The sequence below is a fragment of the Apteryx rowi genome, unplaced genomic scaffold (genome assembly GCF_003343035.1).
Source record: "Apteryx rowi isolate R43461 unplaced genomic scaffold, aptRow1 scaffold_49, whole genome shotgun sequence".
NCBI lineage: Eukaryota > Metazoa > Chordata > Aves > Apterygiformes > Apterygidae > Apteryx > Apteryx rowi.
Window position 1 is genome coordinate 606,205 of NW_020450749.1, and position 19,652 is coordinate 625,856.

General features: G+C 36.4%; 1 protein-coding gene across 1 annotated transcript in view; it reads left to right on the forward strand.

The window, feature by feature from the left end:
- The first annotated feature begins 478 nt into the window (after positions 1-478).
- OTOG (otogelin) overlaps positions 479-19,652 on the forward strand; it is a 106,656-nt gene continuing 87,482 nt past the window's right edge. Inside the window, exons 1-12 of the mRNA XM_026078980.1 lie at positions 479-560; positions 9,276-9,368; positions 9,595-9,749; positions 10,114-10,232; positions 10,369-10,574; positions 12,123-12,253; positions 13,132-13,238; positions 14,153-14,262; positions 15,023-15,148; positions 16,081-16,189; positions 17,075-17,121; positions 18,042-18,187. Of these exons, the coding sequence (XP_025934765.1) occupies positions 479-560; positions 9,276-9,368; positions 9,595-9,749; positions 10,114-10,232; positions 10,369-10,574; positions 12,123-12,253; positions 13,132-13,238; positions 14,153-14,262; positions 15,023-15,148; positions 16,081-16,189; positions 17,075-17,121; positions 18,042-18,187 (1,431 nt within the window). The remainder of the gene's footprint in view (positions 561-9,275; positions 9,369-9,594; positions 9,750-10,113; positions 10,233-10,368; positions 10,575-12,122; positions 12,254-13,131; positions 13,239-14,152; positions 14,263-15,022; positions 15,149-16,080; positions 16,190-17,074; positions 17,122-18,041; positions 18,188-19,652) is intronic.

The window sequence follows — 19,652 nt, forward strand, 5'->3', positions numbered from 1 at the left end:
ATTATGGTGGTGTTTAGTGATTTCTGCATGTATATACTATAAAAGCATTTAAAATAATGGTAAACTAATGATAAGGATTTCCAAAACAGCAGGATTTTTATACTGAGAATTATGTTATATTTGTACCAGGGTATAGAGGCTGTAACTGTTGGAGTGAAGAGTATGGTGAAGAGCACAGAGGAGGGTGTTTGTATATGCAGTTTTCGTAATTTTATAGGCGTTTTGGCTTAACTGGCTTAAAATCTGCCTGCTGTCTCAGATATGATGTGCTTTGATACTCTTTTGCAGGAGTCTTTAATATAGAATGACTATATATTTTTTACTTTACAATGTTGCTTATTGACAACTCATTAATAAGTCTGTAAGGAGCAGTGAGCTTACTAAAAATGGTAAATTTAAAAATCTCATAGTCTATGAGTGAAGTATCTTAGTTATAGCCATTTAAATGGATTGTTGTTGTTTTTGAAAGGAGTTCAGAATGGCAGTTTATAATGCTTCATCTGCTACAATATCTTCATCTCAGAACAGAAGACTTCACAGTATGAAATGTGGACCATCCAGTAAGTTATTTATTGTTTTTTATCTGAAATAACTTTTTTCCTTTGTTTTTTGCATCATTTAGTTAGTCCTGTAAAGAAAAAAAAAATATTAAAAAGCTATCATAGGCTTTCAAATAAGGGAGCCTAACTTGATTGGTCTTGAAGGGCTACAGGTGTATGGCAATTAATCATGGGGTCTGAACTAGCATTACATTTAAACCTGGTTCTGGTTTGATCATTTGAAAGGGCATCTGTAATTGCAGTTTGTTTTTGACAAAGGACCTTCAGCAGGCCAGTCTGCTCTTTTACTGAGATATTTAAAGATGTGGCTAGGTGCCTAGAAGCAATTAAATTACCTGTCCTGTATCTGCTATGTGTTGGCAAACTTTTTTTTTGTTACTTTTTTTCCCAAGGAAATGTATGGGTATGCTTTGTGTGTGTGTAATCTATGGGTTAGCAGGACCAGATACTCAGCCACGAATTTGCAGTGTTAGGCAGGTAGTTTGAAGAGTTTGCATCTGACATTTTGGTTCAATCTTACCTTCAGCAATGAAGTGAACAGGCTTAAATTTCTTTACTCAAGGTTAAAAGTCATCTACATTAGCTCTTCTGTAGAACCCATTTCATACTTGTTTCGTATAAAGGAGATAAAGTAATTCAAAATAATTTTAGTTAGAAGTGTTGTAATACCTTGAGTTTCTCTTCAGTAAGTCTGATTGGTTGAACTGGACATTTGGCCTACCTAATAGTGAATACTCTGGATTTTCATTCCCCCTTGCCCTGGCTTCATAGAGCTAAATGCAAGGCCGGTGGGTGGACAGAACTCCTATCAGTTGTGATTAGAGATGTGACATCTCCAAAAGCTTTTGATTTCTGTTCTAACCAACACTGAAACACTGTTTTCAGAAGCTTTTGAGAAGTGTGTCCCTGAATGCAGAGGCAGAAGGGTTTGAAGAAAGATAATCTTATTCAAATAAAAACTTATTGTTATGTATGAACCTCTCTACTATATGAGATAAACTTACTCTACAAATATAGCAGTTGATACCAGTACAACTCCCTTTGCTCTTGAGGGTTGCTCTAGCTTGTTGACCAAGAAGTAGCTCTTTTCTTAGATCTATTTATCCTCTTTACCAAATAAAGCAGCTTTCAAAGATGTACAAATCTTGCAAAGAAATTTGTTACTGTAATCCTTGCTTGCTTAAAGTGCAGAATTATTCAGTTCCCTGTATTTGGGTTTGCCAAGTGAGTATTACTTTAATGGGCGTAGTGGATTTCATGTTCTCTTTCAGGACCACCAGCTGGCAAAAAGACTTTTTAGATACCTTATGTTACTTTAACAAAACTCTTGCAAAGGATTTACATGCAAGTCTATCACTTCTTAAGAAGGCCCGTTTTAATTTCTTTTAAGAAAGGGAAGGACAAATCTAGGAAGAGGGAGAATGAATCAGGTATCAAGTATTTCATGCTAACTCATCACATGTGTAAGTTTTTAAAGGAGGATGAGGTTATGATAGCAAGAATTAGGTTTTGTTGCCCTGCCTAGATGCAATGGGATAAACTAACTGTTTTCTCTCATAATCCCATATTTTTATGGGCCAAAATATTACATGAGGCTTTTTCATTTCTGATGTGCTTACTTTGGCAATATAATGTTAGAGACGCACTTTAAAAATTACTGATGATTGTCCTTACTTAAATAAAATCATGATTATTAAATCCTTTAAACAGTGGAATACCTAGACTCTTAAGTTCCCTTTTTAAATCCCTGTAAACTCTGGGAAATTGAGCTTCTTGTTGTCTGTGTGTGAAAGACGTCTTTTTAAAAGAAAATGAAAAACCCAACCTGTTCTGCTCTGTTTAGGAGTTTCTGCTACCTTCTTTTCATGGTGTTGAGTGTGACTGAAACTACTACTCTTTCCCACATTTCATAAGAAAGCTGTGCTATGGCAACACATATTCTGAACACTTAGAACAATAGAGTCATTTTGACCTTTCTGAAGGGAGATGCAAACTGCTTTAGTTCTGTCTTTCAACTGGGGTTTGCACTAATGTGGGGATACATGAAATACTAGGTGGTTGATTTTTATTATTATTTTTTATTTTTTTAAACCAACCAATCAGGTAAGTTATCGGCTTCTTTCCCAAGTCTAGTGACAAGATGTCTCTATGAAAATTATTCTCCAACGTACTGACAAACTGATTACCACAGATGTTTTTTGCAACAGGGACTAGACTGCTAGAGGATGAAGTAACCTTTTTTTTTTTTTTCCTCACCTCCTATAACCCTGCCTATGTAGATATAGCTGAACATGTTTTATGTGGGCTTTTCATATGAAAGGTGCATGATTTATTACTTGGTCTCTTCACCTTTGCATTGTGTTATTCAAATATAAGCAATTCAGGAAGCAATGTAATGTCTGGTGTATTTCAGTGGAACAAAAAAAGCTTGGTGTAGTAGGAGTAAATGTGAAATTAAAATAAAATGAGAGAAATCTTGTGTTAGTTTCTTGTATCCAATGAAGATGAGTGTGTTTTCTTTTTTTTTAATGTTCATCAGAGCAATTGACAACAGTTAACATTTTGTTTACATAGCTGTTAAAGCTTCTAACTTTCCTCCTCATAAATCTGTTTTTCATGTTAAGCTTAAAACAAACAAACAAAACCCGAAAGTATATTAACAATTTGGGACCAGAAAAGCAAATTATTAATGAAAGTAAGTTTCACACTACTGTTGAAAACTACTAAGAGGTAAATATTTTAAACTTTCTTGCATTAAAGTTTCATGCCTGCTACAGCGCTTTAATGTTGTGGGTTGCCATTACTATAGAAGGAAACTTGTCTTTTACAATATGTGTACTTAAAGATTGATTTCAAGAGATGCATCAGAGCAGAAAATCTAGAGCTAACTGGAAGTATCTGAGTAGCGAAGGATTAAAATTACATCCTACTCATTCACCTAGGAATCTCAAAAAGGAAAATTTTGCATCCTGTTGTAATGAGATCTTTGTCCTTGTTTCAAGGCTGTATTGCATCCTGCTGAAACCTATATGTCACAAAAAACTTGTCATTATGGGCATTTCAAAGACTTAGTTGAAGGACAATGCAAGAAAATGTCCACAGAGACCTCAGGTTTGTTGTATTAATTCTCCCGTAGTCAAAGGGACACCTGGAAGCATTCTAAAGAATGTGCACGGTGGAAATTATGTGAGTTACAAAACATAAAAATTCAAGAATGCTGACAGCAAAAGTTATACTTATGAATTTAAAATTGAATATTTTAACTTCTACTCTTTAAGAAATGGGAATAGATTTAGTTAATGCATCTTGCAAGTTCTTACCCCAAACTGCTGATTTTGCTTTGTTTTTTTTCTACTTCCTCAGTCCGGAATAAAACTTGCAGCATTTGCAATAATTGATCTTTCTGGTAATTCAGTAACTTCCAGGCAGAAATGTTTTCTACAATTACATAAAACTTTTAAAACATGTCATCTGTTAAAAGATCATGAAAAGTCTTGGTTTGTTTCTACAAATGACTGTCGAGATCTCTGAAACTGTCTTTGGACCAAAGTTGGTAAATAGACAGAATCATAAGAACTGAGGAAAAAAGCTGGACCTTGTACCTGCCTAGCTTGCGTAAAACTTCATCACTTTCAGATAACTCCTCTAAATTAATTCTCATACCTCAATTTTTCTGTCCAGGTGAACCTAATAATGAATATCCTGAAGGGAAACCTGTCTTTAGTGATTTATGTTCAACAAATAAGTCTTAATAAAATACTGAATTCCAACACCAGTAAATGCTTAATGTTTTACAGAAAAATACCCACATGAAGGTCCACATCAGTCAAAAAAAAAATCTTCAAGAGTTAATATGGTATTGATGGTAATAGTTTATTACAGTGAGGTCAAAATTCAGTTGGTGGAGCAACTTGTTTGACGTGATGGTTAAGAAACCAAGCATTTAAAAGTCAAAGTGCATGGTAGTTTTAGTAGTCAGACATGTTCTTGATTGTACTGACTTGCTTTTACTTTTGTTCAAGGAAACTTTAAGTTAGATGTCTCCCTGAGTTAATATTGTAAGTTTTGTATGGGATACAAATGCATGCTTTCTTTGCAGTTACCTCTTTGTGCTCCAAGAGTAGACCTGTTCTTCAGTGACTGTATCTCATTTCATGCAGAAGGACTTTGTATTATATAAATTACCCGTTCTGTTATTCCTTTGTTTTTCCTAAGAAACAAGTTACTAAATCAGAAGTGCAAGTCATGAGTGAGCAAACCAAGATAAGTAACCGATTGGCAATTGAAAAATGTTTAAGAGATCATAAATCTTTGTTAGAAAAGCAGTAATATAAGAAAGCATAATAAACTAAGTGGGCACAATATCATAGTTGTGAAACCACAAAAAATATTAAACTATAGTATTTCAAAATATATGCTTATTTTGACAAGGATATAAGATGCCTTTGAAATCAGCAGAACTTGCGCTCAGAGCTAGGGTGAGGTAAAATTGAAAAGCCAACCAGATTTGGGGGAACTGTGCTGTCTTTTAAAATGGAGTTTGGAACTTCATATTGTCAGGTTTACGTGATGCTGTTTAAGCATCTCTTCTCAACAAGTGACAAGAGCCACCTCTGTGAAGCTTGGGCAGAGATCTCCAGGAATGCTTGTAATAAAGTGCAAGCAGGCTGGATTACAGCCCTGCTTTTTCAAGGGCCATGATGAATAATGAGCATAAGACCCTGTTCAGTAAAGGAGGAACTCAAAACAAGTTGCTTCATGACAATGATGTTCATACTATTAGGGTGACCTACAGTTTGTAACGACATCACTGGTTAGAATTTACATTACGTGAGCAGAATCATGTTAGTTAGGTCTACCACTTTTTGCTGGAAAGGTCTCACCAATTTTCAATTTCAGATTTCAACCCAACATGCTCAGCTGGCATAATGTCAAAGGAAAAAGAGGAGCTAAGGACTTTTTAATAGAGGTCACTTTCAGGTAAACCAAGGATGCAGTATTCTTAACTAGTGTTTCTTAATTTTAAACTTCATTTTAGTCTTGATGTTTCTTCCTCTCCTGCAGGTGATACAATGCTTCTCAGGCCTCGGGAAGAGACCTAAATTTGTGATAGAGAGATCATATAGGTCAGTTTATTTAGGGAATTTATATTCTTTTAATGACAAAGATCTGAGCAAAGCCTTTGTTATGGGTTTCTGATAGCTGAGGAAGTATTTCAACATTAATTGACTAGAAATGGATTGACCCAATCTGTGATTAAAGGAGGCCACACTATTCACAGTAGTAAGATCATTGGATGTGATCTGGATTAACACCATATCCCTCTCATTGGCTGGTTAAGGATAACTAAATCTTTGCGCACAGAACTCTTCTACAAAGTGTAAGGAAAGATACTCTCCAATGCTGTAAAAAGGGGCAAAAGCAGGTACAGCAGTACAGTATTTTCTTGGAATCATACATTGACAAGACAGAGGACTTCATAAAGAAGAAAAAGCTCATCATATGAGATCATTTGACTTCTAATTCTGATGTGACTAACTCCCTTTCTCTCTAAAAGGGAGCAAGAGAGATCCCAGTTACAGCAAGTGTCCCCCAGATCAGTTGAAACTGCATCGGAAGAAATGTAGCTTGGAGTGGATTACCTGAGCCATGCTTAAAGTAGAATCATTCAACTTGCAACATTAAAAGGGGGCTAACTTCCTCTGCAGGAACATGACTTGCAGTCTAATTGCAGATTATTGTAACTGGACAGGCAATAGGGCATAATCTTAGAGAAACAAAGAACGGACTTGATCTCAGGTTGCACAGGTCTCACAACACTCAAGATGAAAGAGATCAATGTCTGCCTCTCTTGAGGGGAAGAATGTGGCTCTTGCCTTAGTGACAAGATTGCTCGCTGTGAGTGTGTAAATGAGACAGCTTGCCCTCCATATAACTAGGGGCCTTTCTGCGTGGTGCTTGCCATTAACTGTTAAAATGGAACTCACCTGAGCCAGGCAGGAGGAGAATTCAGGCTGGATAGTTGGATTAGCCAGGCAGAGGAACGTTCTCTTTTACTCTGCCTGCTTTGTTCTTTTCAGCATGGCCTTATATTTTATTTTTTGGGAGGTGAGGGAGGGTTTGGAAAGAAAATGAAAATAATCAAAATATTTTGCAATTTGTCATATAAAAATGAGTAGTATTTCTACTGTTTTTACAAATGAAAAGGGCCATAGAAATATCATCAAGAAAATACTGACAAATTGTGTAGGAACTTGATTATTCTGTAAGTTTGTAATTGAAGACTATATAATATCATGTGGTCTAATTTGGATGAATTTATTTTTTTTTTAGTAATGATAGTCCATACGTTTCTTGAGAAATCTTCCTCTTTCTAGCACTATACTAGCACAGAGTCTTTCTTCTAAGTTGCTAAGATCTCACAAAGCAGAAGAAACTTAAATGTGACCTTTTTCCTCATGAAACTTCTACATTGATCACACATTGGAAAGAGTTAACAATGAGATTTGAACTATTTTTGAAGTAGCCTCATTAAAGGTAATATATTAACAGGATTCAGCCCATAATTTCTGACAAGTTAAAAGCTTACATGTGAATTGCGTGTCAGGAGCACAGTTAACCTGGTGGCTGCATCTAAAGGCAATTTGTGTGTGGTAGGTGCACTGCAAACCGTGAGTGTGAGATTTTTTCAGAGGCATTTCAAAATGTTGCCCAGACTAAAGTAGGGGCTTAAAATGAAGCTGGTGGTTGTTTATAGCAGCTTGTTAAAAATGCTGTATGATTGTTATCAGAACTTGTGTTACTTTTGGCTGGGACATGCTTACAGGATACCCTCAGTGTGCTGCCTGCTTTCAGATCATTTTAGTGGATTTAAAGCTGCTAATAAGAGTGCATGACTCACTGTCTCCTATAACGGTGTTTCTGTTGAAGTTCTTTGCTGGCAAAACAAACTCATTACTTGCTGTAAAAGATGTTGGTAGGAAATTGGTATTGGAAAACACCAATAAAATGGGCTCCTAGAATAGGAGAGAGAAGTTAGATAAGAAAAAAAAAATCCCTTTGAATTTGAATTTATATTGCTGTTGCTATTGTTGGGATCAAGAATTCAACATTGTTTAATGGCAATAGGGATGTCAGTGTTCATCTCTTGACTTGTTAGAAAGCGTTTGTTACCTTATAATCAGATTATAGGAAAAAAATTCAACTGTTCTGTAAAGTGATTCAGAATCTACTTGTGATATTTGTACTTTTCTATGTATTTTTAGCGAATGCCTATCTTTAGAACAGAGCCTAAAGATGAAGTGTGACCCATGAAAGCATAAAATGTTGGTTCGTATCCTAGAAAGGCTTCCCTCCAGTTCTGTTTAAAACCATTGCAGAGTTTGTGTGGACTGTTGGAAGTAGAGCTTATATTAGTTTGCCAGGATCAGCAGAGTTACAAACCCTACTGGTGAAGCTTTCTCAAAAGCCTAAACATACTCTAGGTATGTCATGACTTTAGTGTACACTGCTGACTGATTAGACATTTCATAAGTAAGGGTTCTACCAAGATAGAAGGAAAAGGTCTTTTTCCGTGAAACCTGATTTTTTTTTTTCAGGATAGCACTGAAGTAATTCATCTGTAAAGGCTGTTTTTCAAGAATGGTGTATTCCTAAAGATAAAGAAAATGAAAAGGCTAAAGTTTCAGTTTGTCTCTTCCCCTGAGCAGTTTCTTCAAAACAACTTGTATGCTTAGCTCTAGTCTTTAAATAGCAGTAGTTTATTTATTCTCACACAACAAATACAATCTCAGTTTCTTTTCTCCAAGCGCTACAACTACTATAACTCTTTTTACATAATATACAATTACTAAGATGCAAATTCTTTTTTGGGGAGACTCAAATTTTAAAGGGGCAAATGTTAGCAAAATAAGTGAGTGTATTGCAATGATCAGAAGAGCATTTTAGTACAAGCACAAATTTGGTAGCAAGAAGCCTATTTTAGCTTGTGCACACTTTTCCTCATACTGCGAAAACTTGTGTTGTCAGATTTTGATGGAGATTTGCTGGGGACGGGAGGAGTGGGGTGGGGAGAAATCTGTGACTGCAAGTCAAAGACCTTGTTTTATGTACAGTAGGCTTACTGCACTTGAGTATCAAATTTTTCCTCTGTTAAATGTTTATATCTTACAAAACTAGAAACCAGAATACTTCTCTGTCCATTTATGGAAAGTACTTGTAGTTAGTATGCTTAAAAGTTGCAAGATGGAGGGAGGGCAGTTGAAAGATCTACAGCTGGGATCTGAAAGTCTATACTTCCTGGGTAGTATGTTCTCATCATGGCAGAGCATGACCCGTCCAGTGTTAGGCATAGCAGTCTTTTATGTAAAGGACATTTGCACCATGCTGTTTTGCTTTGTAATAGTAGTTCACATCCTTTATTCGTTTCTTAGGGAGGCTAAAAGCATGGCAGACTAACTAAAAGGGCCATTTTGATTTGGCATTCTTTAAATGTGCAGTAGATTTAGCTGCATCTGGTTGTATTTCTTGAAGTGGAGCTTTCCCAGTACGTTTGCTGTTTGTGGAGGCCTATGGGATTCTTCTGGGCTCACGCAGTGTTTAGATGCTCAGCCAACGCCCCTTGTCATTCATGGAGTTGCATTCAGTGGCAGAATTGGGTCTTAAGAATGGAAATTACCACCATTTGTTTTTAAAATGCCTTGTTTTTCCACTCAGATTCGTTTACTTGTTTTAATGGAGGTGAGTGTGTCCACAGAGAGCTCTGCAACTGCAGTCGATTTAATGCAACTGGACCAACATGCCAGACAGGTGTGTAGAGGAAAAAAAACACACTAGGTTTCTGGGACTGTACTCTGGTTCCCTCAGCTACAGGAACACCTTTCTTCTGTTTACATCCCCCAGTATCTTTCCCTCCTCTTTTTTTCTTTCTTTCTTCCTGTGGTGGTATATCACAATTTACTACCTATGCTACTATGTCTCAACTGTATTGAATCCAAAAAAGGTAGTACTTCTTAAGTGACTCTTCTTTTGTTAGTATATAATACAGGTGCTGAAAGAGATCATATATGCAGAACATGGGGCCAATACCACTTTGAAACTTTCGATGGACTTTATTATTATTTTTCTGGGAAATCCACATATGCCCTTGTGAGACATACTGAATTAGATGAACAGAGTTTTTCCATACAGGTAGGGGAATGCACTTTTACATTCACTTTTACTGTTGGTGGACCTGCTAATAATGCATTAATTTTGAGATTATAGTACAGGGTTCTACAAGGTAATCTAGCAGTAGTGTGTGCTTCCAGTTACTCTAGCCCAAAATGTAAATGGCTGGGAGTAAACTAAGGTGTGTGCTTTCAAATCCTACTGCTGCTGTGGAAAGACTGTTCCAGACAGAGAACTAATTATATCCCTTTTTGGAGGGAAGAATGGCACCACACTAATTATTCCTAATCCCACTCTCAACGTGTAAATATCAGGTGTGTAGTATGTGGAATAGTAAGAATATTATTAAAATCTTAATTTTGACACTAGTGATTTTATTTGGCAGATCAATAATGATCCTGAATGCCATTCGTCTCCTTATTCATGTGAACGATCCATTAGTTTATTCTTTTCTGGAGATGAAGAGATAAAGATGAGCAGTGAAGTCACCTATAAAGGATTTGGGTAATTGCCCTCACAATTATGATGCTGTTTTTGCACTGAAATTAATATCATGGCATTGTTTTGATCAACATTTTTGTACTGAAATTTTTGTATTTAAAGTTGTTTTTGATTCTGTCTCTGATGTTGCTTGTTTCAGAATACAGTTACCCTATGTCACTGGGAATTTACGCATCCAGAAGCTAGCTGGGTACTTCCTAGTTAGACACCAGTATGCTTTCACTCTGGCTTGGGATGGTACATCTGCAGCATATATCAAAATGGCACCAGAGTATCTGGGTAAAACACATGGACTGTGTGGAAACAATAATGCTATTGTGCAGGATGATCTTGAGACTAGTTATGGTGAGTATTTAAAATACTTCCTGATGTGTAGTAGAGTTGTTTTTTTTTCCCAGAAAGATTTTTCTATTGAAAACATTACTTTGCTAAGTGTAGTTTTTAACTGTAATGCTAATTCAGTTTAAGAGGGTGACATTTGAAATGAAAATACATGGAAATGCTTGTGCTAGTTGCTATTGTTAGTGAAGGGGGTCAATATGCATGGGGCTCTGGAGAGGGAGAGTCCTGGGACCTGAAAGGTAAACTTCTACTTTTAAGTGCTCACTACCCACTTAGTAAGTTCACATAGGAGCCTCTGGAAGCCTGATATACTACTACTGGAGTGTTTTTTTTTTTTTTTTTTAAGTACATCAGTGAAGACTGCCAAATTTCATATGATCTGGCATTTCATTTATGCTAACACTTGCAGAAGTGACAGTGATTCTAGGACTCCCAGTTCCTTGGATACTAATTTCAGGTGCCTTCAAGAGTCTTGATTTTTTTTTCCCCAGTAAATACTCTGCAAAACAAAAGAATCAAGAAAAATAAAAAGAATTGGGCCCCTTGAAAGGTATCTGAAGTTAGACAGTAAAAGCTTCTGGAAATCCTTCTGTTGGGCTGTTTACCTCTGTGTTTCTCATCTTCAAAATGGGGATACTATAGTAATACTTCAAAGTGCAGAGTACAATATGTAGTAGGTTTACTTTGTTGGTTAAGCTATGTTACCCAGTTCTGCAAAGCATCAGCCCTGCGCTAGAATTCACCCTTACCCCATTGAATAATTTGCTTGCTAAATCAAAATGCTTAAATTAATACCCAGATCAATAGCTCATTGTCCTCACTGCTTTCAGAGGCTTCCCCCTACCCTCTCACCTTTCACAGAATATTTCTGTCACATAAAGCTGTAATTGTAGTACAGTAGATGTGCTGCATATTAGCTATATCCAACTAGTTCAGGGAGCAGTAGTAATAAAGATACAGCAAGACAGGCTACAGCATTTGCTGGTAATACAAGTAGTAAACAATGTCACCAGATTGTAGTGATAGGTGATACCTTTATGAGCTAGTTGAAAGCTAATGTATGCATCCTTACTTGCACAAAAAAGTTGCACCTTTATTTGCCTAATATAGGCAGTCATTCTGCATCCTTGTGCTGGCCCCAGGAGTGCCTTCCTTCTCATTCTCCGTTATTAGGCTGTCTGTGGGGAATTCCATATAAAGGAACAGCTTGGAATTGTGTATATGCAGCTCATTACAGTTCTCCTTTCCTTTCTTCCATTCAAGGACTTCAGCAGGCACAATCCTGTTCCCGAAAGCCCATCCTTGCCAAATCACCTGACTGAGTTACCTTCTCTCCATCTGTTTAAAGTCTTCCACAATGGGACTTTGTTTCTTCTAAGGACCAGATAGTCTTCAAACTAACATGTGATTAATTTAATCTGTTGTGGGTAGTGTTTGGCTGTCTCTGCTTAACATGTTAAGATTATTGAGGGGTTTCTCTGGAAAATCCTATAGAAACATTGTTCTTTAATCTTCCAAGTCACTGTGTGACTGTATGTGTATCTTGTTTAGGAAAACTGACAGATGACGTAACAGAATTCGTAGAGAGTTGGCAGGAAAATCCTCCACAAGGAACACCCAATTGGGATAATTCTTTTGTCAATGAACCACCTTGCCTGACACAAAGCCATGAATCTCTACAGGTTTGGATAACATGAAAGGAATATTACAACAGTCTGTGATTCTTACTAGAGCCAGAATTTGTCTTAGTGCTTTGAGGGAGGCTGGAGATGTTCTCATTTTGCCTTTGGAGAGACGGATTAACATGGCGTCTGCAACAGAGCTTCGCTTGTCCATTTTTCATTTGGCTTCTAAAGAAGTTTATAATTTAATTCTTGGTCTTTCTGGTGTATTATATTGTATGGAAGGTAGTCAAAAGGAGTATTTTTGGAATCTGGGGCTAAATGAGTGAAAAGTTGTAAAGTAGGGACTCATTCTAGAGCTGTTTCCCATTCCTTCCCTTAGGAAGTATAGGAGGAAGCAGGCCTATGAAAGCAGATTGAGAGCACATTTTATTTGCCAGTGTTTGGAATTTACTTATTGCTACTTTTGTCCATCTCAAACGCAATAGGTTCTCCTTCTAAGTAGTATTTTGACGATTAAACCCTGAAATGAAGTATTTTGAAGCTAAAGCTGAAGCCAGACATGTTTAATTTCTGATGCCTTTTACTGCGTGATTTAAATAAAATGAGGACTGTACTAAAACACTAGTTCAAAACTTCAGGTCATCCAGGCTTAGCTGCAAAATAGCCTCTTTTTTTCTTTTCTTTTTTTGGGGGAGGGGTAGGGTGGAAGGAAGGCTAGATTACATTACCATCAGTACAGTACTGGATAAAGGATTCCATGTTCTGAATACTGTGGGATGGAGAGCAACGTGTTACTGGCTACTGCTTCTAGTTAATAAGAGGAAAGGGATTCCTAGTCACAAATTGAGAGATGTCTGTTGTGCTTTTGCACAGTTTGCTATTCTGCTTAAGATTGCTGTTGTGAAATTTTTCAAAAATAATCTCTTTCATTTTAGAGGACATATACTCTCTGTAATATTCTGTTACATCCCCCGTTTGAACAATGTCATGAGTATGTGAGTCCTCTTCCTTTTATGGCAAGCTGCACCAATGATCTTTGCATGTAAGTGAATGTTTTGGGGTAATTCCAAAGCTCTTAATTAAAAAAAAAAAAAAAAAAGTCATACCATGAGAATGAATCATGCTAATGTGTAAATGTTAACAGAACTAATGTTTCTTTTTCTGCATATTAGTTTGTACCTAAAATGCTTTTAACACAGTAAAATGTCTTGATTTTCTTCTCGCTGCTTTTGCTTTTGCTGCCAGAAATGTCTGGAGTTGTTCCTCTTTCCTTTGGCGTAAGGATGACCAAAATCAGGCCTAGCTATTTGCATAATTCATTAATTTACCCTCCCTTGAATATGGCATCTCTTTTGATGCTGAGTGTGCGACATCATTAATATTTCTAATCTTAATGAAAAGTAACAATGAATAGATAATTCTGCATCCACAACATCTTAATCCAACAAAAAGAGGAATTTGATTGTAAGCACGCAAACTATCTGAATTTATGCTCTCATTTCACAACCTGGTATGCTGCTTGTCCAAGTGGTTCTGACTGTTTAAAATAAAAGGCAGGTGGAGATAATTTTCTTTCTTCTTCACTGGTAGAAGTCATACACTTTCTCCTTGTGACTTTGCTGAAGGATGTTATTCCTTTTGTAAAAATAAAGACCTTTAGTCAAATCTCTCTTTATACTACTGTATCTCTGCTGACTTTCATGGATTTATTTAGGAAATCATTGTCAGGTTTGAAATATATTTATCAGCTGTCTTCAGACATGACAGAATATCTTAGCCGTTTTAGATTTCAAACTTACCAAACACCACAGTACTGTAGACTGTTATTTATTAATGTTAGCTCAAACAGCTCATGATTGTACGCAACTGAAATGGTGCAGAAGCATTCATGAGGTTACAACTGAGTATATGAATGTAGGGAGAAAATAACATCATGTCAATTTTTATTTGCATAAGGTCAGCAATTGATAATGCAACTTGGTGTCGAGCGTTAACTGAATATGCCAGGGCCTGTGCCCAAGCAGGAAAACCACTTCATGGATGGCGAACGCACTTTCAACAGTGTGGTATGCAGATGCTTGAGTAGTTGTATTTCAAATACTGTTCTTCATATCTTTCCTTCTTTGTTCTTCTTCCTACTATGGACTAATACAGTTCTCAGTGGAAGTATAACTCTGTCCTCGCTTCAATGCTACATAAACATTACTGAATTTCTTTTTTATACGTGTTTTTCATAGAACTACTCTCTCAATTATTGACAAAGACTTCATAGATTTCTGATGTATAAAATGTTATGACTGTTAAAAATAAATTTGAATTACAGTTGAATTAAGTCTTCATCTTAGTCACTGAAAGAAAGTTTGAAAGAGATCATGAGAGATCATCTAGTCTGTCCATCTCTGTAACACAGGATCAAAAATAGCTTTGTCATCCATGACAGAAGCATTTCCCACATGTTTCTAAAAAGTCTTGATTAATGGATATTCTGCCATCCTATGCTGGTCTCAATATTTAAATAGTTTTATTGTGAGAATGTTTCCCCAAGTCTCCTGTGATCTAATTGAATATTGTTAATTCTTGATGCACCTGAAACAGGTATCTTTCTCCTTGTAGTTTTTATCTATCTATAGAGAAAGAAAGAATGAGAAAATTAAATATATAAATACATATGTTTGTGTTATGAAAGCTGTTGATTCATGTTTCTAGACAACAAATACTCAATTGACTTACCAAAAAGTAAATACCTGAGAGAAATGTGAAAACTATTCATGCCCTGAGGTGGTATCATAACGCGTTTGTTTTTTTCAACCTGTTTCTATTTTGTAGTGATTACCTGTGCTGAACACTTAACCTACAGTGAATGCATTGACTGTTGCCCTGTTTCATGCCATCAGCAATCGCAGTGCGTTGGCAGTGAGCTTCCCTGCATTGATGGATGTTACTGTCCTCATGGTAAGTTTTTCAGATTGTTCACATACCTATGTGGTCTGCCTAGATTAAGGTATCCACAGGAACTCCTTTTAACCACCTCGTCACCAGGCTGGGTGAATGACCTCATTCTCATTAGTGGCAAGAGCCCTTTCCTCCGTCTAAAGTGGAGGAATAGGTTTTGTCACAGATCCCCTTTCTAGCTATAGAGCACAGCAATATGAACAAAAGATAGGGTTTGCTGAGTTGGTGATTTTGTGGATAGGGGAGCTATTCTCCTCATTCTGGTGGCTGCTGTTATATGATTTTGGTAGCCATGTGGCTTAAAGCAAAACTGTGCGCTTTTTACCAAGAGATACTTTACTGTCCAATTTTCCTCTTGTTACTGCCTTCTTTGGGGTACATAATCATGTCTGAAAGAGAGCGGAGAATAATATGCTGTGGCTGTTCAAATCATGCCTCTTATACATACCCTGATAGTTTATAAGTGTAATCATCTTTGTCCTGCACTTCATCTCTAATGGGCTGTTAATGTTTTTTAGGTCCTGGTTATAATAATGGAATAATTAAAAGAGCAAAAACAAAAAAAACCTACCATAGTAAAATAAGGACCAAATAGTGCCTTAAAATATCAAGGCAAAGATTTGTGAAAGTGTCAGAAGAGATGCCATAGGTACTTGAATAGAACAGAGTGATTTTTCAAAATAAAAACATTTCTGATTCATACTATCATTATTGTATTGGAGGCAATTTAGGGACTTGGGCCACGTAATAATTTATTCAATACAATTGAAATGTATATTTGTTCTGAAAAACGATTTCTGAATGGTCTGCAGTTTGATTATGCTACTTGACTGTTAGTGTTGTTATTTGGTATAATTGTTAATCAGGGTACTCCACTAGCCATTTGTAAAGATATTTCACTTTTCTTTTTCTTGTTGTTTTATTTCTTTGAGGCCTAATTTATGAAAATGAATTGTGTGTCAAGCCTATGGACTGCCCTTGTGACTACCATGGAAGTTCTTTTGAAATGGGCTCTGTGGTTTATGAGGAATGTAACAACTGGTTAGTAAATTTTCTTTTTATGCTGTTCCTATGATTTAGTCCTTTTGTGGTCACCAGAGAGAGAAGTCCTTTAAGACCTATTTTTCAATTAAACATAGAATAAAATTGATAGGAGTTTTCACTTGTCCCTGCGTACAAAAACTACTCTTTCATGGAGATGTTGCAACTAACAGAAAGATAAAGGCAGTTAGAGCTGTAAATTTTAATGGGAAAGAGGAGCAAAAAACACATACTGCAGAGAATACTGCAACGTTTAGTAATCTTTTCATCTTGAAATCTGCATCAAACAAAAAACAATCTAGCATTCAAAACCTTAAAAATTGAATTAATTTGACATTACTTTATATCTCCTTGTTTGTATTGTCTCACTTGGACACAGAGTCTAATGTCATTATGACATGAAGTTATTGTTTTTAGAATTTCTATGTTAATTTTACACTTCAGCAAGCAAGGCTTGTAGGAATAGATAATACCTTTTATTGGATCAACTTGGAGAAAATGGATGGGTTTGCAGACATACAATCCCTTTTTTTGCCCACAGCAGTTGTTTTTTGAAGTTTTGTTCAAATTGAACATGCGTATTCTTCTTAATATCGATCATCCTTGACTTTTTACAGTGGAGCTAAAAATGGTAGCTCCTTTTACTGACCTAAAAGAAAGGAGAAATATTATTAGACATATGGATGAGACTTCACCTGGCCATATCCTCCTGACAAGCCCTTGCCACAGCTTCGATTGTAATAGCTCTCTTTTACCATTTTGTGAGACTCATAAGAAATTTGGTACTCTCTTCATGGAGTAGGAAACCAGGAAGAACTGAGGGATATATGCCATATGCTTACAAAACAAAACCAAAAAAACCCCAGCTTTTCACTTTTATTTCAGCACTTGCATTGGAGGAAAGTGGATCTGTACAAATCTTACATGTCCAGGTATGTGAAAAGAACAGGTGTTGGATACTTAACATTTTTTAGTAACACTTTTTTTTTTTAATTGGGATAGAATATTGTTCATAGACTTTAACATGATTTTTTTCACTGTATAGTTTGTATTTTTGTATTTGTACAAACAGTTACACACAGTGGACTAAATATTAAAATAATCTGAATAATAGCTATCTGCCTTTTCTAGCTGAGCATAGTAATGCCTCTCCCCATAGGTCACTATAATGTTTCTGACAGGTGGCACTACATGACTAAAGTTTCCTATACAATCTTCTCTTGACAGATTTAGATATGTATTATGGAGGAGTTTCTAAATGCGTGATTACTTGTTTTTTCCTCACAATATCACAGGCTAGCTATGTGGTATCTAGCTATTACATAAATAGTAGCTAATTATTTTCACAACATGCCTGTGGAATGAGGGGTGTTACTATTTTCGCTGCACAGGTGGGCAACTAAGCTACAGAGAGGTTAAGATCTAAAGGATTTTGAATACTAGGGGTACCCATGGCCTCATGGTTTACGTAGCAGTTGATGATTTCAAGCCTTTGTCTCAGTGATGTTAATTACTGTGTAAGTGCTTAATATTTCTGCAAATCACTTTTTAGACCCTCGCATATCAAACACTCAGAATTTAAGGAGCACTCAAATTATTTTCTCCTGTGGCAGGGAAAAAACATTTTAAGTATCCTGGCCTAGCATCAAATAAGAGCTCCATAGCAAAACCAAGTACAGGATTCATTTCCTAACTATGTTCCTAATACTTGGACAATTTCGTAGATTGGTATGACATGATTTTAAACCTTGCTTATATCTGTCTGAGCATATGAAGTCTACAGCAGTGATAGCTGTCAAGAGGATGCAATATTTTCTGCATACTTAAATCTGTTTTTTGTTGCATCTGTCAGCTGAATGCTCAGTTTCAGGAGACATTCATTTCATGACCTTTGATGGCCGCAAATACACTTTCCAAGCCACCTGCCAATATATTCTAGCGAAAAGCCTTACATCTGGAGAGTTTACTGTGTACTTGCAAAATGCTCCATGTGGACAGGTAAAGTTTAAAACCTTTGTATTATGTTTATATACTGAAGGGAAGCTGCATTTAAACAGGGTAAACCCTGCCCCCCCTCCTTCTCCCTCTCCCCCCGCCCCCAAAACCCCAAAGCTACTTGCAATTGAATATATTAAAACTAATCAGTAGCAACAATTTTCCTTATTCTTGAAATAGTCTAACAACAATGGTTGCAGAGGAAGCCCATGCGTTAGTCTCATGTTTTTTTGTAATAAAAAGGAAAGATGATATTCTAGCGTTCTGATTCAATGTTCAGTGAGGTTGTAAAATAGCATATGGTGGTCCTTGAAAGAAACTCTGGATGATGGCTGGTTTTCTTGAGCTCTCTGAGTATGTCTTTGTGGATTTGCAGCCAGCACATAGTAAGCCTACTGCTTATTACTGCTTGAAGGAAGAATGACTTTTTTGTGCCTTGAGTATAGATTTCTCTTTTGGCTTTGTTCTGCAGCTTGAAATTCACTTTTATTTATGTTGATATGGAAAACTTTGGGTAGCGTTTGGATCTGTCTCAGGTTTGGGTATGTGTTTGCATCTGTTTCATGTTGCAAGTTGTTACTCTGTACAACTTATTTCAGCCAAGCATATGTGTGCATGTGTTTATACATAGCTGATACTAATGATACTCCTACTTTATATTTGCAAGTGTCTGATACCGTATGCAGAAGTCACCAAATAGTTTGTCTGCTTTATCTTGAAGACCCCATTCTTCTTCCTTGTGTATTTATGAACATGTATTATAGAAGCTGTAATGCTGTACATGTGAGGTATGGAACACTGGATGAGATTTTTGCTAATTTATGTGCTACTAATACAATTCCGATGAATAGAGCAGCTACAGCATTTTATTCTTATTGTGGTTTTGTTAGGTCTTAATTTTGAGAAAGTTATGGCATGTTAGAACAGGTCATAGGCATACATAGGTGCTGCAAGAAGTGTAGTGGAACTGTTTTCTGGATTCAGGCTTTTCTCACTGACTTCATCGTATATATGACTGACTTTATATATGCATGGAAAGGCAGAACTTGGTCAGCATTTTGTTCAGCTAGTGCTCCAGTATTGTGTTAGGGTCATAATGCTACTACTGATGCTAACTTTCAGATAAGGTCAAGGACTAAGCTGCTGGCCCTGTGCTCTAAGAGCAAGGTGTTAAGCTTCGTATCTTGATCAGGTTTGCGTTCTGGCTCTGATTTCGGTCTCATGTAATGATTTTAACCTGGGAGCAACTGTACAGCTATTTGAACTATTTATAGACTTAAATATGCTTTGTTATTATTTGCTTTCTACATTTCTTCATATGCAATATGTTAGGCCCAAATTTCCGTTCTTAATATGACAAATGTAAATGTTGTTGCAATTATGTACTTTGGGTAAAATCAAATTTAGAGATGTTACTGTTTGTTTCTGTGGAGGTAACTGTAGTTACACTTGATTATACTATTTTACC